At 45.7% G+C, this 27,835-nt stretch overlaps 1 protein-coding gene across 1 annotated transcript in view; it reads left to right on the top strand.

Moving 5' to 3' along the window:
- Positions 1-10,133, top strand: part of Cd2 (CD2 molecule) — a 13,510-nt gene extending 3,377 nt beyond the window's left edge. Inside the window, exons 3-5 of the mRNA XM_050157543.1 lie at positions 2,215-2,445; positions 5,596-5,718; positions 9,389-10,133. Coding sequence (XP_050013500.1) covers positions 2,215-2,445; positions 5,596-5,718; positions 9,389-9,708 — 674 coding nt within the window. The 3' untranslated portion in view covers positions 9,709-10,133. The remainder of the gene's footprint in view (positions 1-2,214; positions 2,446-5,595; positions 5,719-9,388) is intronic.
- Positions 10,134-27,835: the final 17,702 nt, after the last annotated feature.

The following is a 27,835-nucleotide window of genomic DNA, read 5'->3' as shown; positions in this document are numbered from 1 at the left end:
AAAAAACCAACAAAACAAAACAGCAACAGAAAAAGAAGCCCCATCTCGGAGCAGCCTTCAGTCCTTCGTGCCACTTTCCAAGAGCTGCTTTCCAGGGGGACTTTCCGTAAGTCACGCTGCTCGCCACTGGGTTTGCACAAGTAAAATGCTAGTGTGCATTCCAAAGCTGGTGTTTTGGCAGCTCGGTCGGGAGCACCAGCTACAAAGATGGTGGAGCCGTGCATTCACTGATGCCCAGGAGAAGGGAATGTAATGATATGATCTCATAGTAAAGGACAGAAGGTGGGTTGTAAAGTCACGTGATTCGGGGGCTGGGGCCACAGTGCAGTGGTAGACCTCTCGCCTAAACGCCCAAGACCCCGGGTTCAGCCCTCAACACTGTTCCCTACCCCCGGGTACATAATCTAATTTTAATTTAAAATATTATATTATGGATTTGTGCATAGGAAATATTTGATAAAGACATATAACGAAACGTTAATGACCACAGAATTGCAGGTGATCTCCAGTTGCCTTGATAGCCTTTTAAAACTTGATCAGCGTTTCTTGAAAAGATTGGATGTTGCTAGGAGAATTTTTTTTTTTCATTCTAGGAGGACGTTTTATTTTCTTTCTAGAAAGATAGGCAAGCAGCCCCTGCGAAGCAGTCCCGAGACTACACGCTGCTCTGCTGGATGCTGCTGATGGCACCGTTTCTTTATTCCGAGATACCCAGAATCTCGGGATGGAAAGAAAGCTGCATTTCCACATGCTCGTATGCTGGGGCAGAAATGGAATTAGATTGGGGAGGCCCGTGGGGAAGACGCTGCCGTCTGAGTGCTAGAGAGAGAGGAAATCGGAAAAATTCACTGTTGCCGTTTGTAACAAATGGGGACCTCTGAGAGAGGGAGAAGATGACGGGTCTGGGGAAACCAAACAAGGCAGGAAGGGAAGAGAAGCGGGTGTTCAGGCGGGATGTGGGGAGCTGGGCCCTGGGTCTGACCATACCAACACCAAAGTCAGGGGGTTTCCCCCTGGGAGGGGCAAGGCGTTTGCTTTGTGAATGTGAGACCCGCCTCTGGGGACACTCCAGGGCGTGGCCGCAGGTTGTCTGGTTTGAGACAGGTAGGGAATATTTTTCCTGTTTCTTAAAGTTGGGGCCCCACAAGGCCAGAGACTAACTCAGCACCGCGGGGCCAGGAATGGCAGAGCCCTCCCTCGTTCCCTACACTCCTGGACTTGGAAAGTCTTTGTAGGGTTCTTCTTCTGGCCTGCCATAGTTTTTAAAACTAATTTTGTTTGTGTATGTACATGTGTGTGTGTGTGTTTATGGGTCTACTACATGTGTACAGGTGCCCACAGAGGCCAAAAGAGGGATCAGATCTCCTGAAACGAGGTGATTATGAGCCCATCCTGGATTCTGGGGAAACGGGAAACCAGCTCAGGTCCACTGGAAGAGCAACAAGTGCTCTTAACCACTGAACTATCTATCTCTGCAGACCCGAGTTGTCATATTTAAGGGAAATCCTAATGCCAGGCTTTGACAGTCAAAAAGCTTTGGGCATGTCACCTGTAAAAGGGAAGGCAAATTTGAGCCATGCTGTTGGGACCAATTGACATCACACGTGTGAAAACAGTTGAGTGTGCAAACAGCGTATGAGCATCAGTTAAGGTGCCTCTTTTTTTCATTCTTATATCCCGTGTCTGTGAATTTTACCAGAAATGATTTTGTTTAAGATGATCTTTGTCAATTAAATAAAATTATTTTTCCAGAGGATTTCAGTATAATGTGGGTTAGTTGGTAGAATGCTTGGCTAACACCCAGGAAAACCTGGGTCTGGTCCTCAGCACTTAAAAGCTGCCATACGGCACATGGCTAGAATGCCAGCACTCGGCAGCTGGAGGCAGGAGAACCAGACATTCAAGGACATCCTCAGTTACTGAGTGAGTCTGAGACCAGCCTGAGCTATCTTAAGATGCCGTCGCAAAACAAATAAAACAAACTTTTGAACTCCCCTGGTAACAAACTGATTCAATGTTAATAGGCATATTTATTAAGATTTAAAAAAAACCCACAGCTGTTATACATGGAAGCATAGTTCCATAATTGTTGCTTTTGGGAGGCAGAAGCAGAAGGAAGAAGACTTGTAAGCCAGATTGGCCTACAGGGTGAGATCCGGTATATATATATATATTTCCCAAAATTGCCTAATAAAAATGGAATCTTTCTTTCAGAGAGGGTCTCAAAGCCAGAGATCTCCTGGGAATGTAGCAACACGACGCTGACCTGTAAGGTCAAGGAAGGAACAGACCTTGAACTAAATCTGTATCGAGGAAAGAAACTTCTCACCAGCCTCTCTCAGAAGATCCTAAGCCACAAATGGACCAGCCTGAACGCACCATTCAAGTGCAATGCAAAAAACAAGATCAGCGAGGAATCCATCACGGTGGAGGTCAGCTGTTCAGGTACTGGGCGAGCAGAGGTCAGGGTGGCCCAAGTGCACAGGGGTGGCCTGCTAGGCCTAGGGCGCAATGACAGGTGTCACCTTGGCTGCTCAGTGCTTGTGCTGGGCAGCCAGTGTGGCTCAGGGTGGGTGTGGGGGGGAAATACAAATATTTCTCCTGGAAACCTTTTGGGGAGATGGGCTCCTGGCTACCTTTTTTGGCAGTCCACCCCACAGATGTGACTTGGCTTGGGACAGGTAAGGAGCCTCCCCTGGAAGGCAGGATGGCTTCCTTGGAAGGAAGAAGAGGGAGACTCTTTCAGGAGGAAGCCTGACCCATGCAAGGCACCTTGGCTAGCTGGGGACCAGGATTCTGGCTTCTATTTAAAGCTTTCTTTTCGGAAGGGTTTTTGCTCAGCCCCTGATATGAGGATCTAGGCCTGGGAGGCAGGGCGGGGGAGAGCAGAACTGGGGAACAGAGAGGCACACCCTTCCTGCCACCCAGAGAGCAGCTCTGCCCTTCACAGCTTCCAGTCAGCCCTCAATGCAAAAGGCCTAATTGATCGCCAGAGCCCGGGCTTGCTACAGTTCCTGAAGGAATTTGTTCTTTTTTTTATTTTCATTTGCTTTGCTTTTTGGGAGAGTCTTGCTACGTAGCCTAGGCTGCCTTCCAACTCATAGTCATCCTCCTGCTTCGGTCTCCCACTGGGATTACAGGGGTACCTAATTGTGCCCAGCCCCCAGCAACGGTTTTTGAGGAGAAGCCTAATAGAGTTCACAGTTCCAGTCTGGAAGCCAGAGATCTAGATGGCAAGTTTTGGTTGCTCTCATTTTAGTTCGTCCAACCCTAACAGAGCACCCTCCCCTCTGTGGGCTTCCGTCTCACGGTCCACAGAGAACAGCAGCCCTAGAGCCAGGGTATTGTATGAGAAGTCCTGGGCCCCCCCCCCCCCCCCCCCGGCTCATCACATGGGACTTTGAGCTGCCTCACAACATGGCAGCTCGGTTGTCGGAACAACCTGAGCGCATGAGTCAGTGTCCCAGAGCGCAGTGACAGCCTAGACTCAGGAGGGTTGTCCCATCACTTCTGCCATGAGTGACACTTGTCTCACTTCACCCAGCAGGGAGGTAGGGGTCACCGGAGGCAGCGGCAGCGAGAGTCTGCCAGCCACGCTCAGATGGCATTTCCTCAGCTCTCTCCTACCTCCCTGCCCCCACCCTCCATTTCCCCATCACAAGGGCCTGAGGGGTGAAGCCGCCTCTCCTTGTTTCCAAAAACTTTTTTCCTTTTTCTGGAGGCCCTGCATTAGAGTAACTGGACTTAAGTCAGTGGACCAACAAATGACATTTATTGATCCTAAAAAATTATTTACTGTTTATATGAAATTCAAATCCAACTGGCTGTCCTTGTGCATTTTATCTAGCTACCTCATGCTTCATATTTATTGCAACTAGATCCCTCCAGAATCAAAATAAGCGTTTATCAATGAGGGAGAGCCCCGGAAGGAGAGGACGCGAGGCTTGGGGGTGCAACACAAGGTCTGGGGATGCAGGATCGTGCAGGGCCCTTAATCTGTGGTTCAGAGCAGAAGCTGTAACTGGCCCAGGACAAGGCCACCAAGGAGAAAGAGGAATATCTGGGGATGCCCTTGGAGACCCTGAAGGGGATTTAAATATTCCTCCATTCTAAAGGCCAAGGCAGGCAGGAGCCTAATTTTGAGTGTGTACTTAAATTCCTAAGAGGAGGAAGCAGTCTGGCCCAGGTGTAATGCTCCCTCAAATAAATGTAGGCACTCATCTCCCAAGAGGAAGTGAGGGAGGGGAGGATACTTGGAATGAGGCACCGAGGGACCTATGACAAAACCATAGGCACTGATGTCCTCACCAGGAGCACCACCAGGCCCCCAGAGCTGCCCTGGGTGAACTTGAGACCAGACGGTGGAAGGCTGAGACCAGACGGTGGAAGGCTGAGACCAGATGGTGGAAGGCGTGTCCACTTCCCAAGAGTGTGGGGTGGTGAGGAGTGGACATCCTGCCTGAGGACCCAAAGGGTGGAAGTGGCAGAGATTTACCTTGGACAGGAAGCCCTGCCAACTCTGCTCACACCTGGGAACCACTCATTCACAGAGACTGGCTCTGGCATCCCAGGCCCTTGGCAAGCCCACAGGGCTGGAAGGTCCCTGAGTCCTGACACAGGCAGTACCCAGAGAGGTTCTCAGCTGGTGGGCGAAGACAGGGTGAAGGGGAAGATGGGAGGAATGGAAGACCTGCAACCATAGCGTCACAAGCACGGGCTGAAGCTCGCTTGCCCAGGTCTCATCCCTGGTGGCTAACATTCACTTCCCAGGGCTGGCTGGAGCCCTGCCTCTGTGGGGCTGGGCCTGGTTCCCGGTCCATTCTCCCCACAGGGCAGTCCTCTGACCGCCTGCTCCAGCTGCTAACTGCTTATTGACTCAACAGAAGCCAGATGGTTTAGCCCCCCTCTTGGGAAACAGCTACCAGAAACACCAGAGCAGAGTCTAGCAAGAGCAAGCCCTCACATCTAGGTGTTGTTTTACAGTTTACAAAGCATTTTCCACCCATTATCTGATCTGACTTCCGACAGCTCTTCTGTGATGTAAGTCGCAATGTTTCCATTTGACAAAGAAGGAAATAGACTCAGAGAGGTGGAGCATTTTATCAAAGGTCACACAGCTCTTAACCTGGAAGAGCTAAGCTAAGCCCTCTGCCCTTAATATCCACGAAACCGGTTCCCTCTGTTCTTCCTCACTGTTTTGGTGGGTGGGTGAAGGAATCAGAACCCCATAAGCCCCTGCTAACCACTGAGTGTCTAGACTGCATTCCTGGGCCCAGGGAGAGTCTGGGAGGAAGACAAGCTGCACACTGAGATTGGAGGACACTTGACTTGGGGAAAGGTTTTGTTAGGTCCCAAACAACCCATCTTCCCTCTCTAGAACTTGGATGCTCTCCTCAGAGGGAGGATGGGTGAGGTAGGCTGGCCATGGTCCTCAGCCCTTGCAGATTCGCACACTACTCCAGGCTCCGGAAGCTCAGCCTCAGTGAGGTGGAAAGTCCCCTGGAGCGCTTTCATTTGTCTGTTGTAGGAGGCTGGGGCGACGAAAGGGCCCCTCTGCCCAAGACCCTCTCCCTTAGCCATCTCCTCCTCTTGCAGAGAAAGGTCTGCATTTCTATGTCATCGTGGGCGCCTGCGCAGGAGGCCTCCTCTTCGTGGTCCTTGGAGCGCTGCTTACTTTCTGTATCTGCAAGAGGAGAAAGCAAAACAGGAGGAGAAAAGGTAAGACCCCCCCGCCCCCCCCACACACTTCTACAGCGAAACTTCTCTCCTGGGAACGTCTCTCCTGCAGTCTGCGAAGGGAAGAAAGAGTCAGAAGGGCAAGGTTGGGGCCAGAGGTTATGGTTGGCTCTGTTGTGCACTCAGGTTGATTTCTGAAGGGCAATCCTTGCGGGTAACAACAGAGGACCTTTGGGAAGCTGTGGCCAGGCTGTGTACCTTCCCAGAATCCACTGGGTGAAGCTGACTTGGTGGAAGGCTAGTGTGGAGATCCTGGAATGGTCCACACGTTTCCATAAGGGCAGAGAGATTTCCACCCAAACCTCAAATGTCTTGGCCTTGGATGACTCAAAGCAAGCTCTTGGAATGCATATAGAACTATCCCTAGTGAGGAGGCACTCCAGGAGTGGGCCAGTGTAGAGTACCCGTTCAGTGTGTGTGAGGCTCCCAGTTCGAGTCCAGCACTGTAAGAAAATAGAAAGCCATAATCAGGGTGACGGTCCTTCCTTTCCCGACTGGCTGTTCAGGGGGGATGCTTTCAGGCTGGGAGTGTGGCTTCCTGGATGCAAACCTGTCCTGTAGTCTATGAAGCGGGAATTGGTTCTGCTGATCCAATGCAGGGAGCTGACCGACCACCCATGGGACAATGTGTCAGGGGCCATGTCCAGATGTCATTGCTGATGCTGGGGATAAAGGCAGCCTTTAGATGGACGTGCTAGTGGGTGGGCAGGTCCCTGGGGTTCTGGGAAATCTGTTTCACACAAGATTGGGTTCCATCTCTGCAGGTCTCTAGAGTCAGGAATGCTCACAGTAGCGACTTCCAGTACAGCCTATGGGCAGAGTCTGCCTACACCCAGCAGTGATGGCCCCTGGCCCCATGTGCTCTATGTTTGGCTTCCTTTTTCACACCTCAATTCTCAGAGTTGTTCTAGTTCTCCTTTCAAGCCAACACCCCCATCTTGTCATCTTACACACCACTTCCCCAGCCTGGGCCCCAGGTACATACGCCTCTCTCCACTCGGTCCCTTTCATGTTTTATGTCATTCCCAGGTTTTCCAGCTAGTATAGTTTACTGACTCACAGAGCCCTGGACCGCGTGGCTTCCTTATCTCTGCTCAGACTGTCCCCTTCTTTCCCTACAAGGTCCATTCTCATGACCCAGGGATCAGACACATTTATCCAACCAAGATGAACCTCAGGTGTCACCCAAGACAAGGCCACCTCTGCCACCACCAGACTAGGAAGAACAACATGACAATGTCTCCCATGGATAATGTGGCTTGTTCCAAGAGCCAAGTCAGTGTTCAGATTCACTTCCATGCCCCATTTTGTGGTCTTCATGGTAGACATTAACACAGATGAAGAAACGGGTTAGCTCACTACCTCTCAGACCTACAGCCCATAGGCTAAAGCTGACTAGGCTGAGGCAAGAAACACAGCTCTGGAACTTCAAGGAAGTCTTATCTTGTTCTTACATACCCCCCCCCCCTTTAAACTGGATACTCATGGGCCTGGTTTTCCTCACCCGCATCCGTGACCTGAGCTGAGTCGCAAAGAGACAGTCTTGAAAGAAAGGGAGAGAACATGAAAGGTCCTGGAACAGATGTTTATGCAGCGGTGGATTTTGCTGGAGAGGCTTTACTGGGGCCCTACGGTCGGCCCTGCTCTTCACGAGTGGCTGGCATAGATGGTACCAACGGTACAGCTTCCACAGAGCCAGCTTGGCTGCCAAGATCAGTGTGACAACTCAGCAACCAGTCACACCTCTTACCCTCCCACTTCTCACGTGGTTCTTGGCACCTTCTGGTGGTCCCCCACCTTGGCGGGGCCTGGCTCTGAGGACAGTGTTGCTGCGCAGCCTGGCTCTGTCACTTACTGAGGGCAGGGTGGTTGCCTGAGCCAATACTGTGGCTTAGCAGCACCTAACACATAGAGCATGTGGAGAAAATATGGGACAAACAAGATGCCACCAAGCAGAGGAGCCATCAGGGTCACCTGAGTTTGCCACTGTCGAGAAAGGGCTACCTGCTGATCTATATCTAGGGTCTAAGTCTCACCTCCAGCCTCCTAAACAGGACCATAGTCACTTTGGGGGGTGCACCGAAGATGGCATAAAGGACATGTTCTGTCATTGGGGGTGTCTTTTTATGTATGTGCTTAGAGCATGCAGGTCACTCAGGTGTCAAACCCACTGTGTTTGACTCTGAGCCTTTGTGCTCACAATGCATTTACAGCAGCCAGGGCTGTCACCTTGGTGACATCACCATCTGCCCACAGGTGATGCCAAGATGTGCTTCTCAAGTCACATGTCTGTATAAGGAGTCAGAAGCCATTCATGTACCCCACAGAGAAGCTCCCCCTGACTCCTTGGGGATGGCCTTGAGCATGTAGGGACTGGAAGGCCAAGAATGTGGCCTGAAGGTGCCCAGCAGTGCCTCCCAAGGCCTTTGGCAGCTGAGTGTTCCCACAGATTTCCTGTGTGGTTTCAAAACCAGTGTAAGAAGATCTACGCGTTCTAAGGCGTGCCTTCCTGGACAGAAGTCACACAAACCAGAAAATCCCAAAGTGTGAGGAGAGGAGCCATCTTTCCCGCCAAATCTCAAGAGGATGGGTCTTGCATATGAATTTCAGAGGGGCTAGGCCATTTCTTAAGGGTTTGAGTGATGCTTTGGAGGGCGCTCAATTTCCTTCTGAAGTGTAGGTTGTATGACAATCAAATTGAGCAAAAGGTAGCCCTACCCTAGAGACCCCTGCCGAAGAAATATAGCTACTAATGTCCATCATGGCCACTTAGACCTGTCACAGTGGGCTCCAACCTTGTGTCTTGTTACTTAGCAATCTTGCTGATTATCTCCAGGCAGCCTCCAGCCAGAACTCCCAGATCGGGTACCCACTCTACACTTTGTGCCTTAGACACAAAGCTCTTTACCCGGGTGTCCTCCTCCCTCATATTTCTGAGCTCTGAAGGAGCTCCTGGTCTTACTGTATTCGTGGGTAGCATTTCTCTCTCCCCTGAAACACCCAGAGCTTGCAGAGGGCGGGAGTAACTTCCCTTCTCCTCCTCACAGCTCCTTGAAGCATCTGGTTAGATGCCTATCTCAGAAGACATGCTCAGTGGTTGCGTTGTGGGGTGGGGGGAGGTGGCTCTGTCACTAAAGTGCTTACTTTGCAAGCATGGGGACCAAAGTTTGGTCTTAAAGAACTCATATTGAAAAGGCGAGGTGGGACCTGTAGTCCCAGGAGCAGAGAGAGGTGGTGGCTCTCTGCCTAGCCAGCCTAGCCTCCCTGGTAAGTTGTAGGCTAGAGAGAGAGAGAGAGAGAGAGAGAGAGAGAGAGAGAGAGAGAGACAGAGAGAGAGACAGAGAGAGACAGAGAGAGAGAGACAGAGAGAGACAGACAGAGAGAGAGACAGAGAGAGAGACAGAGAGAGAGAGACAGAAAGACAGAGACAGACAGAGGGGGAGGAAGGGAGGGAGGGAGGGAAAGAGAGAGAGAGATCTTATCTCAAAAACAAGAAAGGTGGACAGTATCTGAGGAATGGCATCAGAGGTTATCCCTTGGCACACATATGTATGCTTATCTGTACACATATGTACACATGCACATGCATGCGCGTGCGCACACACACATGCACTTACGTTGCTCACATACAACCATTGTCTTGCTGCCACAGATGAGGAGCTGGAGATAAAACCCCCCAGAACGAGCACCATGGAAAGGGGCCCGAAGCCATATCTAACCCCAACAGCAGCAGCAGCTCAGAATCCAGCGACTTCCCAAGCTCCTCCTCCACCTGGCCATCATCTGCAGACAGCTGGTCATCGTCCCTTGCCTCCGACCCACCGTACCCGTGAGCACCAGCAAAGGAAGAGACCGCCTCCATCAGGCACACAGACTCACCAACAGAAAGGCCCTCCCTTGCCCAGACCTCGAGTTCAACCAAAACCTCCCAGTAGGGATGGAGAAGACGCTCCGTTGCCACCCTCTAGTTAGAAAGGCATGTTTCCCATGAAAAGCTGTGTGTGTTTCTCTTCTCCCAGGGTGCAGGCTCACTCTTCCATTGTGTTATACAAGTAGAACCCAAACGCCTCCCAAGACTTGCAGGGCATTGTCAAGTGGTACCTTCTAATGCAGCCTCACCACCATGTGGTCTATCTAGCCTTTGGAATCTGCAGCCTCTTCTTAGATCTGTCACATCAGGAACAGACAGACAATAAAGATGCGGATGTAAGGATGCTGAATGAGCAGCCTAAAGGCTTTACCTTCCTCTCAGGTTCTGTGCCCATGTGAACCACCACATGGCCACTGGCTCATGTCTTACAGGCAGCCTACCTGGGCAGGGGTTCTCGAGCTCCCCAGGTATCCTGATGGACACCGGTCACTTCCCTTGAGTTGGATAAAATAAAAATTTGATTTGCTACGGTGTCCGCTGATTTTAGACAGGGACCGGGGTCTGGGAGGGGAAGCTACAGAATGGGAAAGAGGCTAGCTGGGGTGGCAATGGCGTGAAATCTGAATCACTCAGTCACTGGAGGCATGTGACTCCCCATCTGAATGACCAGAACTGACCCCTACATGTCAACTGCAAAGGGAGTCCGGTATCCCATGTAGACACCTCTGTGCCCACACTTCAACAACAGGTGCCCATGGAGTCTCACTTCCTTGATCAAATGGGGTCACAATGGTGTGTGACTTTATCCGTGAAAAGGGGGGAGGGTCTTTGAATACTGGAGACCTCAGGAGTCCATCAGGCAGCAAGCCTAAGGGCAGGCTAGGAGGTTCAGTCCTGAGTGCTGCAGGTGACCCTTGTGATCTGGGCAGACCAGGAATGGCAGATGCACCTTTGGATAACCAGGGAGAAAAGCATTCAATTGGTTTTCAAAAGGAAACCGACCTGCTAGAGGCCCCTGCTTTGCAACATAGGCGGCATGCCCATGGCCCAGTCTGTCCCCTTCTCCTTGGCTTCCTTGGCCTGGTAAGCTTGGTTAAGCACTGGCAGGAAGCTCTGGGGGTAAACCACAAAGACTGAGTATACTTGGGACTTCCTGCAAGGGCTCGACTGCGTTTTCCTTTGAATCTGGGCGTCTCTTGTTTAGAACCCAGTGTCCTTGTAATGTCAAACATTAGTTTCAGCTGCAAGTAGTCATCACAGGATCTACTAGGAGGAGAGGACAGGGTCTCTGGCCTGAGACTTTTTCTCTTCAGCATCTCTGTCCCAAGCAATGGACTCAGAGTCCATTGGTCATCCTGATACACCAGCTTCTATCTCCATCCCTCCATCCCTTCCATATCCTTTCCCTACCTTTCTTCTGCTGTCCTCTAGTATTATGGACAACACAGGACACATCTAACATGCAACTGTTGGGTTCTTCACTGATCATTTATTCATTCATTCATTTGACGGTCATTGACCTCTCCAGGGATGCTGTGCTAGAGCCTGTGTGAGACACGAGACACAAAGTGAGCAATGACATCTGTGTACCCAGGCAGCTCAAGAGGCAGCGTGGTCAGTGGACCAACGACAACACAAATGGAGTGCGGGGTGGCGAATACACATCAGAGGCAAGCAAGGGAGCTCAAGAAAGGACTTTGATTGAGGATTGGGTCATTAAACCGGGGTGGCACAGGATTTTCCAGGAAGAGATGACATGTGAGTTGGACTGTAACTGGTAACTAAGCTAATAGATGCTAACAGATTGGACATGGGGGTGCAGAATAACCCACAGAGAGGCGACAGCTATTGCTTATACAAGTTCCATATTCATTTCCAAGGGTCATGTTTTGCCAAATTGAAAGATTGTATGAATTTTTCCTGGGGACACGTGAACGTCTGCTCGCTCCAGACAGGGCAACCACAACAGACCACAGCATGACTCCATCAAAGTCCAACCTGGCAAATCAGGGAGTTTTTTAAACTTACTTACAGAATGTGGGAAGGATTGCTTACTGGAACGTGAGCGGCTCCAAAGACATTACTAGTCTCACCCTAACATAGATGAGGACTCCCCTACAGCTTCATAGATAATCTCCAACTTAAGTGAACCTTCTATATTATATATACACACACATAGATAATACAAACATATATGTATTCATATATTATAGTATATGTATATATTACACACATATACATATATGTGCACATATATATACATATATGTACACATGCTGTAGGAGGTTCCTCCGTATTTGTGTTGCTTTCATTGGTTAATAAAGAAACTGCTTTGAGCCTGGTGATAGGGCAGAACTTAGGTAGGCGGGGAGACAGAACTGAATTCTGGGAGAAAGAAAACAGAGTCAGAGAGCTGCCATGGAGATGCCAGGTCAGACATGCTAAATCTTTCCCGGTAAGCCACAACCTCATGGTGAGCACAGATTAATAGAAATGGGTTAAATTAAGATGTAAGAATTAGCCAATAAGAAGTTAGAGCGAATGGGCCAGGCAGTGTTTAAATGAATACAGTTTCTATGTGATTATTTTGGGTGTAAGCTACCAGGGTGGCCCGGACCAAAAGCAAACCCTCTCTCCTTCAACATACACACACACATATAAATATTCTGCCATCAAACTAGAGCTTGGTAGAACTATGTACAACTGGGCCAATGGTGCAGGATGGTGTGGCTGAGATCTCAGGTGAGAGTCTGACGGCTTTTTCCATTCTTTCTTCTATAAGGGGAGGTCAATCAACAGCAGTGAAAATAACCTGTAATGTTTGGGGGTCCTCCTCCTTGGGCTTGGGGTTTTAAATTAGCCACCTATAGCTTTTGGGAGCATCTTTTTCACCCACACAGGGGACCTTCTGCCCTTTCTCTAACCATTGCTCTAACATCGACAAGACCAGGATGTTGTGGGATTTTCATCATCACCTTAATAAAGTGTCATCTATGCCCATCTCAACCATAAAGCTCCTAAGAATGCCATAGCTATGCCTGGCCCTTGTACCGTTGTAAGCTGCTTTCCCAGCCTTGCTCTCCTAGGTTTCAGAAGACTTTCTAAGTCTGTAAAACACTTAGACGTTGACATCGTAGCATCATGTAGTGAAGCATTTTTAGACAGGGTGACAGATCCCCAAAGACTACCACCATCCATCCCAACAAACCCCAGTTGGTCTCAGGAGCCGGCAGTTAAGGAGACACCAAAGGAAGAGGTTGGTGAGGTTCAATACAGCATGATCAGATTGTATTTTCTGTCTGAAAAGATCATTGTTGGGCACAGTGGCATGGATGGAAGGCACTACGCTAGGTGGTTCTCCACAATTTCTATGAATAGTTAAGCTTCTTCATCCTGAAAATCTTCCATGGGTATCTCCAAGCATCTGCTCCAATGCCATGGCCATCATAGGGCCAGTACAAACTGGTTGGTTTGGCCCAGAGTAAAGGAGGTGGGTGCTTTGCCACATATCTAACTTGTACTTCCTTACTTTCAGGTCCCCCAGCTGTAAGAAATGGCAAACCAACACCTCCGTCTCACCTACCCTTTATTCAGTTTGCCCAGGAAACCAAAGGCTAAGTCAGAATAGCATCCACACATCTTTTATAATTCAGCCCTTATATGAACAAATTCTCTGGGTGCACAGCTCAGCCTGCATGGTTTTCTTATCTCCCACAACAAAGGCAATGCAACTTCCGGGAGCGTCCATAGGATCCTCCTTCATGTATGCCATTGTAAGACACTGTAGTATAATCTCTGGTTTATCAGCTATTCTCAGGATGTCCTTGTTCTTCCTGGACTGGCCACATTCACCAAAGAGACACACCATCTGGTGGTTTGAATGGAAATGGCCCTCATAGGTTCCCATGTGCATGCTTAGTCCACAGCTGGTAAACTGCTTGGAAGGATTAGGTGTTGTGGAATATTACTTTAAGTAGGCAAAGGTGTATTACATTTGTTTATGCTGCAGAGTGTTTCTTTAACTATGTGAAGGTGTGTTACATTTGTTTATCTTGCATTTGTTGATAATGTAAAGATGTGCTGCATTTGTTTATGCTGCATTTAATTATGTAAATTATGTTTAATTATCTAAAGAGGTGTTGCTGTTTCACCTTGCCTGCCTAAGACATCTGATTGGTCTAATAAAGAGCTGACTGACCAACAGCTAGGCAGAGAAAGGCTAGGCAGAGAGAGAAATAAGTAGGAGGAGAAATCTAGGCTTGAGGGAGAGGAAGGAGAAGAGAATGAAGGAGAAAGAGATGGACATGTAGCGCTGATTCTAATTGGTTTTTTATGGGAGTCGGATATTAAGGGGTGAAAGCTGAAAGATCAGGGAAGCAGAGCAGCCAGCCACTAGTCCTTACCTCTACCAAATCATCACAGTGAATGGGGCATCCTGTGTCTAGAAGTCCTCAGACTGAATGCACTGAGCTCCTGTCTCCTCCCACCTTATATTCTTCTCTCCACCCAGCCATATCACTCTTGCCACCCTCCTAGTGTTGGGGTTAAAGGCATGTGATCCCAAGTGCTCGGATCAAAGGTATGGACTCTATTTCTCTTTTAGACTGATTTAATCTCATGTAGCCCATGGTGACCTTGAACTCACAGAGATCCAACTGCCTCTTCTCCTGAGTGGTGGGATTAAAGGTGTGTGCCAGTACTGCCTGACTTCTATGGCTAACTAGTATGGCTACCTCTGCACTCTGATCTTCAGGCAAGCCTTATTTGTTACAACACAAACAAAATATCACTATAGGGACACACCCAGAGCCAGAAGAGAATAAGGGAGAAAGAGAGGGACACACCCTGGGCCAGAAGCCAGGCAGCTGCCAGTCAGGAGTGGAGATGGTAGAAAAGTAAGATATACAGAAAGAAAGAAAAAGAAAAGAAAAGAAAGAAAGAAAGGTAAAAAGTCTGAGGTAAAATGCAGATAAAGAGAAACAGATTAAAATAAGAGCTAAGCTAAGGCTGAACATTCGTAACAAATAAGAAGTCTCCATGTCATGATTTGGGAGCTGGTTAGTGGCTCAAAAGAAAAAGCCTGCTACAATTAGGATGTGTGGCCTTGTTGGAGGAGGTGTGTCCTGGGGGTGGGCTTTGAGGTTTCCAAAGCCTTCACCAGGCCCAGTCTCTCTCTCTCTCTCTCTCTCTCTCTCTCTCTCTCTCTCTCTCTCCCTCTCCTTCTCTCTTCCTCTCCCTCTCCCTCTCCCTCTCCCTCTCTCCTGAGCATCAGGATGGTAAAGCTCGCAGCTACTTCTCCAGCAGCTGGCCCACCTGTGTGCTGCAATGCTCCACACTGGGATGATAAGGGAGTAAGTTTCTGAAATTGTAACCAAGTCCCCAGTTAAATGTTTGCCTTTATAAAAGTTGCTTTGGTCATGATGTCTCTTCATAGCAATAGCACACTGACTCAGATAGCACCCCATAAAGATCAGAAGGCAGCCTCTCTAGGCCTCTGCCTTTCCTCTGTGTCCCCAGGGGTCTCAATGGTCACTGAGTTGTGATTGCTCCGTTTCCAAAGACTCAGCGCTGTGTTTGCCCCCTCAGAGTACGTGCTGTTCCCATGTTGTGTGTGGTTCCCTGCCCTGCACCATTTATACCTGTGGCTTGATACTGTACGACAGCTATAATTGGTCCAGGCATTGGAAAAGGGCACGGCCCGTTGTAAATTGATGTGTAAGTGCTCCTAAGGTGACATTTAGACTGCTCTGAGTTGGCGCCTTCTGAGTCAGTTCCCTAATGCTCATCACATGGAGAAATGGATAAAATTCTCTATTAGAGGCATTAAAAGCTGAAGAAGACATCTGTGAGTCCACCTCACAAAGCCTTGACTAAGCCACAGGCCTGTTGTCACTTCCCTACCCTGTAAGCAGGATGACCCTGATAATATGTCTGAGCCTCACTCTTGAAGCATCCTGCTGCTTTGTCACAGCTACACAGAATTAGGGTCAAGGGCTGGTCTGATTTGCTTCAGCCAACCTGCCTATTTGGGGCATTACCACCCATCCATCCTGGTCAGAGTGGACAAAGGGGAAGCATTTGCAGCAATTAGAAGTGGGTAATCATTTTCATGGATTCAAGCAAAGGCTCAGCCAATCCTAGGGGATCAAAGGAACCAGCCTCACCAAGCCCAGACATAAGCTACAGTAAAGAGAACAGAGGAAACCATAGCAATACCATCTGGGGAACTGGAGAAAACACATGAAGGCCAGTAGCTGACTAGAAGACTCTAAAAAAGTTGTATCAATACTGCCTCAGCTACTTTTCAATTGCTGTGAGAATACACCAGGACCAAGGCAACATATAAAAGTAAGCATTATTTTGAGGAGCACAGTTCCAGAGGGTGAGAGTCCATGGTCGTTTATGGCAGGAAGCAGGGCATCAGGCTGGCAGGCATTGTCCTGGAGCAGTAGCTGAGAGCTTCCCATCTAATTCATGAACATGAGGCAGATGGACTTAATGGGAACAGAATGGGCCTTTTGAAACCACAAAGTTACACCCAGTGGCACACCTCCTTCAACAAGGACACACCTCCTAATCCTTCCCAAACAGTTCCACCAACTCAGATCAAGTATTGGAACATATTAGCCAATGGCGGCCATTTTCACCCAGACTCCCACAAATATGAAGGCAGTAAGTTAGTAATAAGCCTGAGCAAATAGGCCAAAGAGTTTATAACTAATATAAGCCTCTGTGTGTTTATTTGGGACTAAATGGCTGTGAGACTGGGTGGTACAAAAACTTCCGTCTACATCTAGATGTGTAGGAGATACCAGTGAGACATTGAGGAGGTTGGGTGTACAGTATGGAGGAGAGATAAAGATCCACGTGGAAAAATGTAGATTAGTAAAAACAGGTTAATTTACATTATAAGAGCTAGTTGAAAGCAAGCCTAAGCTAAGTCCAAGCATTCATAATTAATAATAAGTCTCTGTGTCATTTGGGAGCTGGCGGTCCAAAGAAAGTCTCGCAAGGAAGTCCAACTGCAATGGAAGTATACAATTTCCACATTAAAAGGTCTCACTAAAGTCTTATTATTTCTGGCCTCTCATGTATGAAGCTAGAAGTCTCCATTGCACCCTAACATCTAAAACACTGAAAGAATTGAGAGTTCAGGCAGTATGATAGTGCACTCCTGTTCTCTCTGCCTCAGGAAGGCTCAGGCTGGAAGATCATGAGTTCCTGGCCAACCCAGGTTACTTAGTGTGACTTGTCTCCATAAATACATAAGTATACAAATAATTTTTTAAAAAATTAAAAGAAATAACAGGAAAGGAATTTCAGCCACTCTTCCAATAGATGGGGCCACAAAGCAGGTACACATGAGTTGGAGATGCAGAGAACTCCTGTCTGCCACAGTCAAAGCCCAAGCCCAGGCACAGCTCCAGGGTTACCCACTCAAAACATGTCCTCAAACTTCTGTGAACTTATCTCCATGAGTCTGAGCAGCAGGCTCTCAGAGACATTTGAAGGGAAAAAAAAATCGCAAACATCTTGCAGGAAGATAGAAACAAATCATCTTTAAAAATAAAGAATACTGTGTTTTTCAAACCAATATCTTCCTTCCGGAGAGGCTAACAAGATCCCACCGTGCAGGGATTTGCTCTTAGTGCAGCTGATCTGAACAAAAGAAGACATCCTATTTGAGCCCACACCATACATCTGTCCACTCAAAATGGGGTAAGAGAATGAGAAACACACGTAAGATTCACCATCTAGAGGTGGGGGCTCATTAGAGACCAATATCATTGGGATTTCTGTAGACTACTTCCTCTCCCCACACGACCTACCGTTGCCTGACTCAAAGTCTATTAACAATCATTGTGTTTACCCAGGAGACCATGCATGACTATCAGGGGAACATTACAAGGGTGGGCTGCATTGCTTGGTAGGTAGAAGTACTTGCCGTGCAAACTTGACACCCCAAGTTCAATCCCCAGAATCCACAGGATAAGGTGAGGACCAATTTGTGAAGGTCATCTTCTGAACTCCACATGGGTAACTGTAACATTCTGTGTCTGCATTCAGACACAGAAACACACACACATATACACACACATTTAAAAATGAAGACACAGTAAGACATGCTAATAGTAAAAAGCAAAGCAAACCACCAACTTTAATCAGTGGTGGTCAGATAGGATGCGGGGTGTTTCTCAACATTCTTTTATCTGTTGAGACTTGCTTTGTGTCCTAGCACGTGGTCAGTTTTGAAGAAATTTCCATGAACTACTGAGAAGAATGTCTAATCTTCTGTGTTAGGGTGAAATGTTCCGTAGATATTTGTTAGTTCCATTTGATTTATGACATTATTTAACTCCAGGGTTTCTCTGTTGAGTTTTTATCTGAATGACCTATCTATTGGTGAGAGTGAAATCTTCTGTTATCACTATTGAGGGTCAATATGCAATTTTAGATACAGTATTATTTTGTTGTTTTTTTAAATGAACTTGGGTGTGCTTATATTTGCACGTAAATATTTTGAGTAGTAATATCGTGATGGATTTTTCCTTTGAATAGGAGGCAAGGTCTTTACCCATCTCTTTTGATTAATTTTGGTTTGAAGTCTCTTTGGCCAGATATTAACGTGGTTACATCTGCTTGCTTGGAAATCTTTTTTCATCCTTTTACCCTGAGGTGAAATCTATCCTTAGTGTTTAAGTGTGTTTCTTGGATGCAGCAGAAAGATGGACCTTGCTTTCTAATCCAATATGTTACTCTGTGTCTTTCTATTGGTGAGCTAAGACCATTAACATTGAGAGTTATCGATGAGAAGTGTGTATGATTACTGTTATTTTGTTGTTAATGTGTCTCTTTCCTCCTATCTGATTTACTATTTGGGGATTATTTATTCCATGTGTCTTCTTGGTTGTAGTTAGTGCTTTTTGTAGAGCTGGATTAGTAGATGGAAATTGCTTAAATTTTGGCTTTATTGTTTTTCTTTCTCTGTCAATTGTGACTGGCAGTTTTGCTGGGTATAATAGTCTGGCCCAGTATTCATAGCCTCTAGAGTTTGTAGAACATCCATTTGGGCCTTTCTGGCTTTTTGACTCTTCATTTAGGAGTCAGGTGTTATTCTAATGAGCCGACCTTTATATGCGACTTGGTCTTTTTTCCTTGTAACTTCATATTATATTTACTATTTAATATTCTTTAATAATATGAAATATTTAACATTATTTAATAATATTTAATATTCTTTCTTTGTTATGTACATTTAATGCTTTGATTAATATATGGCATTGGTACTTTCTTTTCTGGTCCAGTCTATTTGGTGTTCTAGATGCTTCTTGCATCATGATAGACACCTCCTTCTTTAGAATGGGGGATTTTTCATCTGTGATTTTGTTAAGAAATATTTTCGGTGCCTATAACTTCTGTTTCTTCTCTTTCCTCCTTTCCTATTATTGGTAGGTTTATTCTTTTCATAGTTAATGGATATTTTTAGATCTGTCATTTTCTTTGACTGAGCCATTCATTTCTTCTATCTTGTCTTCATCATCTGAAATTCTCTCTCCTGTGTTTTTTACTTTGCTGGTGAGACTTATCTCTGATGATTTTTGTTTTGTTTTGTTTTTACATCATGAGTTTTTTATTTCAGTTTCATATCTGTTTTGATTCCTTTTGTGTATCCTTTCTAACAAAGGGTTAGAAAATCCTATGTTAAATTCTCCTTTCATGTCTTGAATTGTTTTCATTTCTCATTATTTCATTCTACTGTTTGTGTTTTCATGGTCTTCATTAAGACATTCATTCATATCCTCTTTCAGGTCTTTAAACAAATTCATAACTGCGATTTGAGGTTCTTGTCTTGTGTGTCTGCTAAATTGCTTTTCTCAGGGCCTATTGCAATAGGGTTACGGGCATCTGGGGGAGGCACATTGTCTTGGCTTTTCATGTTTATGTTTTCACATCTAAATCTACATACCTGGAGTTATGATGTTTGTGGTGGTTCTTATTGTAGATCTCTGGTATGGTCTTTGTTGCCTGGGTATTCTGTTCTTTGTTGCTGTTGCCCATTCTAGATCCTAGCTAAGTGCGGTGGCTGTGGGGTCCTTGGTAAAAAGTACTCCTGTAGGTCAGTGGGTTGCTGGGAGCCGATTTGAGTGGCTGCCATTACAAGATGGCATTTGGCCCTGGCCTCGCTTGATACCATAATAAAGGTTGCAGTTCTTCCACCAGAAAACAGGGTGAGTTGTTGTGATCTAGCTGCCCACACTTCCCCTGACCAGCAGGGGAACGTCCTTGTGGTCTGTAATTCCCCTGCTTTCTTTCCGGCTGGCCGGTGGGTCTCCAGAAAAGCAGTTAAAGTATCAAAGTATCAAAGGTTGCTAGGCAGACTCCCTATATAAGCAGCTGCAAATCAGAGCTCGGGGCCCCTCGCTTTCTGCTCTCCCTATAACCAAGAGGCTCCAATAAAGCGTGATTTGGGAAGAATCCTCGTCTGGTGGCTGTTCTTTCCTGCTGGTCAGGGAGTTCGCCGCAGTGGGTGACACAGAGGTATGGAGAGGAGATACGAGAAAGGTTAGGTTGCCTATAGGATAGATAGATAAGCCTGGAATGCCCCCAGAGGGGATAGAGTAGTACAAAACATAGGATGGAATGATCCGGCATTGGCTGGTGAGTTGACTGTGGGAACCCAGACCCTACGGGGTGTAATTATTAACCACAAGCAACAAAACTGTCTCTCACCCTGCATGAGGCTGTAACCGCAGGTGCTGCCAACTGGGCACGCTGTTCTACCTGTAGGTGTGCCTACTTAGAAAACTTCCTTTGTAGCTTGCAAAACTGCTTGTGCTTCTGATGAGAGAGATATAGATCAAGATGGTAATGGCTACCAGTGGGAGAGTTGGGAGATGGAAGGGGAAAGAGGCAAGGAAAAAAAAACCTGGTAATTACTGTAACCATTTTTAGAAGCTTAGGAAGTAAAAATGCAAACTGTCGAAACTGTATAAATAAGGAAGGCTCAGAATATCCCTACCACTTGTTTGAACAAAAATAGGTGGTCACAATCTCTTCTTGGTGCTAACTTCACACATCTGTCCCAGGTCATTGAACCCATCTAGAGCAAGACTGCCAGCAATAGAAGTCCTCCTTGTTAGTTTGCCTCTTTTTGTTCTAGAGTTTTTCAGGTGTTCTGTTAACTCACTAGTGTGAGATTTTTCCAGCTTCTTTAAGTAGGCATTTAGTGCTATGTACTTTCCTCTTAACACCACTTTCATGTGTCCCTTAAGTTTGGTTATGTTGTGTGGTCATTTTCATTGAATTTTAGAAAGTATTTAATTTCTTTCTTTACTTCTTTCTTGACCCATTGGTGATTCAGGTGAGCATTGTTCAATTTCCATGTGTTTGTGGGTTTTCTGGATTTAGTGTTGCTGTTGAATTCTAATTTTAAGCCATAGTGATCTTTTTTTTTTTTTTAATTTGTTAAGGACTACTTTGTCCCAGAATAATCAAAGCAATCCTGTAAAATAAAGGAACTTCTAGAGGCATCATAATCCCTGACTTAAAACTCTACTATAGAGCTACAATAATGAAAATAGCCTGGTATTAGCATAAAAACAGACAAGAGGACCAATGGAATCGAATCGAAGACCTGAATATCAATCCAAACACCTATGAACCCCTGACTTTTGACAAAGAAACTAAAAATGTAAAATGGAAAAAGAAAAAGCATATTCAACAAATGGTGCTGGCATATAACTGGATATCAACATGTAGAAGAATGAAAATAGATCCATATCTATTGCCATGCACAAAACTCAAAGTCCAAATGAATTAAAGACCTCAACATAAAGCCAACCACATGGAACCTCATAGAAGAAAAAAAATGGGAAGTACATTTAAATGCATTGGCACAGGAGACCACGTCCTAAATATAACCACAGTAGCACAAACACTGAGAGCAACAATTAATAAATGGGAATTCCTGAAACCGACAAGCTTCTGTAAAGCAAAGGACATGAACAACAAGACAAAACAGCAGCCTACAGACTAGGAAAAGATCTTCACCAACACCATATTCTACAGAGGGCTGATCTACAAAATATACAAAAAGAAACTTGACATCAAAAAAATACATAATCAATAAAAAATGGGGTACAGACTTAACGAGAGAACTCTCAACAGAAGAATCTCAAATGACTGAAAAACACCTAGGGAAATGCTCAACATCCTTAACCGTCAGAGAAATGCAAATCGAAACAACTCTGAGATTCCATCTTACAGCTGTCAGAATGGCCAAGATCAAAAACACTGATGACAACCTATGCTGGAGAGGATGTGGGGTAAGGTGGTGGGAGTGCAAATTGGTACAACTGCTTTGGAAATCAGTATGGTGAGTTCTCAGAAAATTAGGAAATATTATACCTCAAGACCCAGCAATACCACCTTTGGGTTTATACCCAAAGGAAGCTCATTCATATTATAAGGATATGTGCTAAACTATGTTCATAGCAACATTATTTGGAATAGCAAGAACCTGGTATCTAGATGTCCCTCAACCAAAGAATGGATAAAGGAAATGTGGTACGTTTACACAATAGAATACTACTCAGCAGTAAAAAATAATGACATCTTGAAATTTGCAGGCAAATGGATAAAACCACATGGAGTGAGGTAACCAAACCCAGAAAGACAAATATAATATGTTCTCATTCATAAGTGACTTTTAGACATAAAGCAAAGAAAAACCAGCCTACAATACACAACCCCCAGAGAACCTAGGCAACAAAGAGGACCCTAAGAGAGACACACATAGTTCTAAATAAGAAGAAGAAAAAGGAAAGATCTCCTAAGTAAATTGGGAGTATGAGTGTCACGGGAGAGGGTAGAAGAATAGAGGGAAAGAAAAGAGGGGAGCAGAGACAAACGTATAGGTGCAACAAAAACAAAAACAAAGAATGAAAAAAGATAGAAAATGCTAACAAATGTTGTAGTGATGCAGCTGCTGAGCCATCTCCCCAGCCCCTACTTTAGGTTTTAATGTAAATAAACTGAGATAGAGACACCACACTAACAGACTCAAAGGAAAGTAGGAACAACTTATTAACTTCAGGCTGACTTCAGGCTGACAAAGGTTAGGAGAGAGTAAGGGCATATTATGTACAGTAAGGAGTCACTTCTCTGAAATGATAGACTCACACCTAACGTACCCACAACCGACAGTGGCGCTCCCACTGCAGGGAGAAGGCGACACCTCCACTGTCACAGCTGGAGATGAGATTAGGAGCCTCACAGCAGAAGGAACTAAAGCAGAAGAGCTAACGCGAGGATTGCTAGAGGTCACGTGGAGGTCATACGGCACACGCGGCACAGAATAAACTCCCAGCAGAACTCACACGCGGCACAGAATAAACTCCCAGCAGAACTCACACGCGGCACAGAATAAACTCCCAGCAGAACTTAAAACAACATGTTAACTGAACATAGACACAGCACCTGGATGCAACAGAAATCACGTCACAGCAAAATTCATAGCATTGACTATACATGTCAAAGAAAGAGTTAAAATCAGTCAGTTAAGTTTCAACCTCGTGAAAGTACAAAATAAAAAATCAAGTAAAACTCACTATAACCAGAAGAAAAGAATTAAAGATTAAAGCAAAGAAAAAAAAATCAATGGAATTAAAGACAAGAAATTGTAGTTAGGAGCACACACTTGCAGAAGCCCCAAGTCCAAGTTTGGTTCTCAGCACCCATGTCAGGCAGCTCACAACTGCCTGAAACTCCAACTCCAACAAGCAGATGCTTTCTTCTGGTTTCCATGGCACCTGCACACACACACACACACACACACACGTACACAGACACACATATGTACACACACAGACACACTTCAAAATAAAAAGAAAACAGGAAATCAATAGAGAGAAAAAAAAGTATGAAATCAAAAGACCTACAAATTGCAAGAACATTAAAAGTACAGTCAAGGAAGACCAAGGCCAACTCTAGGCCAACAAATGCGGTGAGTTTAGTGAGATGGGCAAACTCCTCCAAAGACTTAGACTGTGAAATTCAATCAATAAGCTGAATAGCTCTGTCTCCATTTTAGAAATTGTACGAGACATGGGGTATGGTAGCGTGTATCTGTTATCCCAGCACTTGGGACACAGAAACAGAAAAATTCTGAATTTGAAGGTAGACTGGGCTGTATAACAAGACACTATCTTAAAAATAGCAACAGCATTAATAACCAATAGCCTTCCAAGACAGAAGCCCAGAGCCTAAAGGGACTCGCCAGTGAATTCTATCAAACACTTGATGCAGAAACTGTACCAGTTCTCTTCAATCTCATTCAGAGGATGGAATCAAGGAGTTCTTCATAGCTAAACTAAAGGCTAACCCAGATCACACATAAGAACAACACCAACAAAGCCACAGGCCAGTACTTCTCATGAATGTAGACATAAAAACCTTCAATGAGATCTCTGCAAGCTGAATCTAACAATGTAGAAAAAACAGGGCACACCATAACTCGGTGGGATTTCTCCCAGGTTTGCAAGTCCGGTTCAATACTTGCAGGGTCAGTTAATGCAGTCTATCACGTCAGCCAGCTAAGAAAGAAAAATTCCAAGATTATTTCAATAGATGCAAAAACATATTTTTTAAACTTCTGCAATTATTAGTTTGCTAGTATCATCCAGGACTTATGTTCAGTATTCCTCCTCAAATTACATAAACAAACACAAATAATAAGAACACAAGTCAAAATGATATCACAGAGCTCCCTCCCAAAAGCGTGTCAAATGACAAGAACTCTATTTTAAAACACTGGCACTTTAAGAAAACGATGATCTCAACAAATGCCACAAAATTGCCAAATTGTTCCCTAAACTGCGGAGCAGATTAACATGAATCTCATGAATGAGCTGTTTGGGTTTTATAAAGAAATACCAAGTGAATTGTACTAAGACACAAAGTTTACCTGCTTCCCGAATTGTATCTGTTTATAAAGGGGCAAAAGTACAGGAACATATACCCCAATGTTAATTTTAAATGTGGCATACTTTTAATAAAAGCTGGCTCAACTAACCAAAAATACTTTGAAACAGTCAAGTTTTCTGAGCAAATAAGCAAAGGCTTTATAACCAGCCTTCTCCCAGCCTTCACTGGGACTAATGTCAACAGGAAGTTTAATATGACAGTCTTGGATTTTAAGCTCATAATTTTCGGGATACATTCTCAGATACTCTTTAATAGGAGAACTGCAGAATATAACCGCCATTGCATGGTAGTTAAAGACCATACATGGTAGTCAAAGAACGCAGAGTCCTCATGTAAGGATTAGAACATACTTTTCCATTAGTCCTTCAAGGACAACCTCCAAATTGTTTGAGTCTAACAGTCCCATGGTGTGACAGGATCGGTCACTCTTAGCTCTCCAATGGGTGATGTGGAATCTCTCATCCAACTGATCGTGGTTTTGGAGCTTAAACAGTGGTTGAAAATGTTCTAACTTTTATCACCTCCATCACAACATGCGGGGCATGAAGACAAAGGCTTTATTTTCAAACTGATTATATCAAAAAAGATCATCCATGTGACCCAAAACGGGCAAAAACAAGACTAGCTTCCCTTGGAGAAGGAAATTTTCAGACCTCTGAAAAAGGACAATACTAATTTTTAAAATATATTTACTTAGAAACAGCTAGAATGCCAACAAAACAGCTGTGAATTTTTGTTTTTTTGTTTTTTTTTTTTTTTGCAATTACAGAGTACCACTCAGTTACAGCCCCATTATTCTCACAAGCTGCATCAGAGACAACTGAAGATGGTAAAAGCAACCCCCCCCCCCCGCTATTTCCACACGTGCTGTGCGCCAACATGAACAACATGAACCTGCTTTAAATTTCCACACCAGTTTGCAATCCCAGGCTGTACCAGGCATGGTGAGTGAATGGCGATTGAAATACCACCAGGACAGAGCTATCTAGAGACACGGTAGCGTGCTGACGACACTGATACCCACCCACCCCCAGAAAAGCAGCGCAGTTTCAAAACAATTCTTACACAGCCTTACATTTCAGTTTCTTTTTTCTTAATAAAAGTGAGTTGCATACAGAGTGGAGGGTTTAAAATGCTTTATAGACAAGAAAAGACACTGCACTGGAACCAACTTATTCATCATCTTCTTCTTCCTCCTTTTCTTCTTCATCCTCCTCCTCCTCTTCTTTCTTTCTCTTGCCCCTTTCAGCCTTGACCACTCCCCTTTTCAGTGCATCAGGTCTTCCTTTAGCTCTCTAGACAGCATCTCAGCAGCCTTCTCTTCATAGGGCTGCCTGTCAACCGCGGCCATGCTGTACCGCGGCTCTCCCAGCTTCTTTACAGCATCGACAATGAAAATGCCAGGATGTACTCCTTTGATTTGTGGGCAATGCTCAGAATATGACAAGAAGAAAGACTGAGGAGGCCTCTTGAGGGCATTGGGGTCCTTGAACTTCCTTTTAGTCTTCCCCTTTTGGGGGTAAATATAGGTTTTCATTTCTCCTTCCTAATACACCTTGTCAGCCTTTGCCATTTCTTCATTTCTGCTTTTCTCCAGTGCACACGGTCCCTGTCTCTCTGAGCACTTCTGAGAGAACCTGAGAAGATGACAGAAGCATCCAGGGGCTTCTGTCTTCCTCCTGGCAAGTTTTCATGAAGAATACATATGAAGACATTCGCCTCTTGGCTTTTTAGGTTCTCCTTTGCCCGTGTTCAATTGACTCCCTTCCATGAGGAACAGAGTCGCCCAGTGCCTGTCTGGCCCTGACTTGCTCAGTGCTGTGTCTATGGCCCCAAACTCTCAAGGATCTGCCTTCCAATTGCACATCCAACCCAAACAATGGGATATGGCTGAAGGCTAAAGAAACTCACTATTAAACTATGAAATAAGGTGGAAGGAAAATATATGACTGAGTGAACGAAGCCAATTTATTATGTGACATTTCAGAAAAGGCAGCATGAAAGTAAAGAGACATATGGTTGTTAGGGTTTAGGTGGAAAGGGTGGTGGGAGGCACACAGAAGCTTTGTAAGGCATAGAAAACCCTCTGTATCACACAGTGGGTACATGGCCTCATACCTTTGTTTACACGCACAGAACGGACCACAGAGAGTGAACCCTGGCATGTGCCATGGGCTCAGCGAGACACGGTAGCAGTTTAATCATATTGGTGATTGCAAGGCACCACTCTGGTGGGGCCTGTCGGTAATGAGAAGGCTGTACACATGGGGGACAGGGCTGATTCTGTCAGCTTGACACAGCTGGAGTCATCTAGGAATAGGGCACCTCGTTTGAGGCATTGCCCCCGCCCCCATCAGACTGGCCTGTGGGCAAATCTGTGAGGTGTTTTCTTGATTGATGATTAATACGGATGGGCCCAGCCCACTGTGGGCGGTGCCACCCCTGGGCAGGTGGCCTCAGGTTGTATAAGAAACCAAACAAGTGAACAAGCCAGGGGGAGCAAGCCAACAAGCAGCATTCCTCCATGGTTTGTGCCTCTGCTTCTGCTTGCTTTCCTCCTCTGAGTTCTCTGTATGTTAGGCTGGGAAGTAAGATGAAACCAGCCCTCCCCTCCTCAAATTGTTTTTGGTCTTGGTGTTTATCCCAGCAACAGAAGGCAAACAGGGATGGGGTGTGTGGGACATCTGTAGTTCCTCTGGCGTTTGCTATAAATCTGAATGCTATAAATCTGAATGTGTTCTGATTCTCAAAGGCCCCTTTTTTTCAAGTGTTTACTAGGATAGAGTATACCGTGAAAGAAAATGCTTTCTGACCATGGAATGTACTGCTAAATTTCAGAACCCCGAGACAAAAGCAAGCAGGGAAGGGACATGGCAAGTTGGGAGGGTAAAGGACAGAGAGAGAGAGAGAGAGAGAGAGAGAGAGAGAGAGAGAGAGAGAGAGAGAACACTATGAAGAAAGCTGAAGATTGATAGATTGATGCTGAGGTCAGGGCTAAGGTTCTTGGGGTGGATGCCCTAGGCCCTAGGGTCTATCCCTGCACTATTGATTAATTAAACAAAAGTTAAAGACATGCAGTTCCAGCCCTTGAAAGGTAGAGGCAGGAGGATCAGGAGTTTAAGATTATCCTCAGCTACAGAGCCAGTCTGAGGTCAGCTTGCACTGTGTTGGGACCCCGTCTCAAAACAAACAACAAAAAACCCCTGAAGAAATAGATGGGACTTCTTAAAGGCGACACCAAAG

This window comes from Alexandromys fortis, unplaced genomic scaffold (assembly GCF_014885135.2).
Source record: "Alexandromys fortis isolate MF-2015 unplaced genomic scaffold, M_Fortis_MF-2015_v1.1 scaffold_78, whole genome shotgun sequence".
NCBI classification, from domain to species: domain Eukaryota; kingdom Metazoa; phylum Chordata; class Mammalia; order Rodentia; family Cricetidae; genus Alexandromys; species Alexandromys fortis.
Note: the sequence above shows the minus strand (reverse complement) of the source record. Positions and strands in the feature narration are given on the sequence as shown.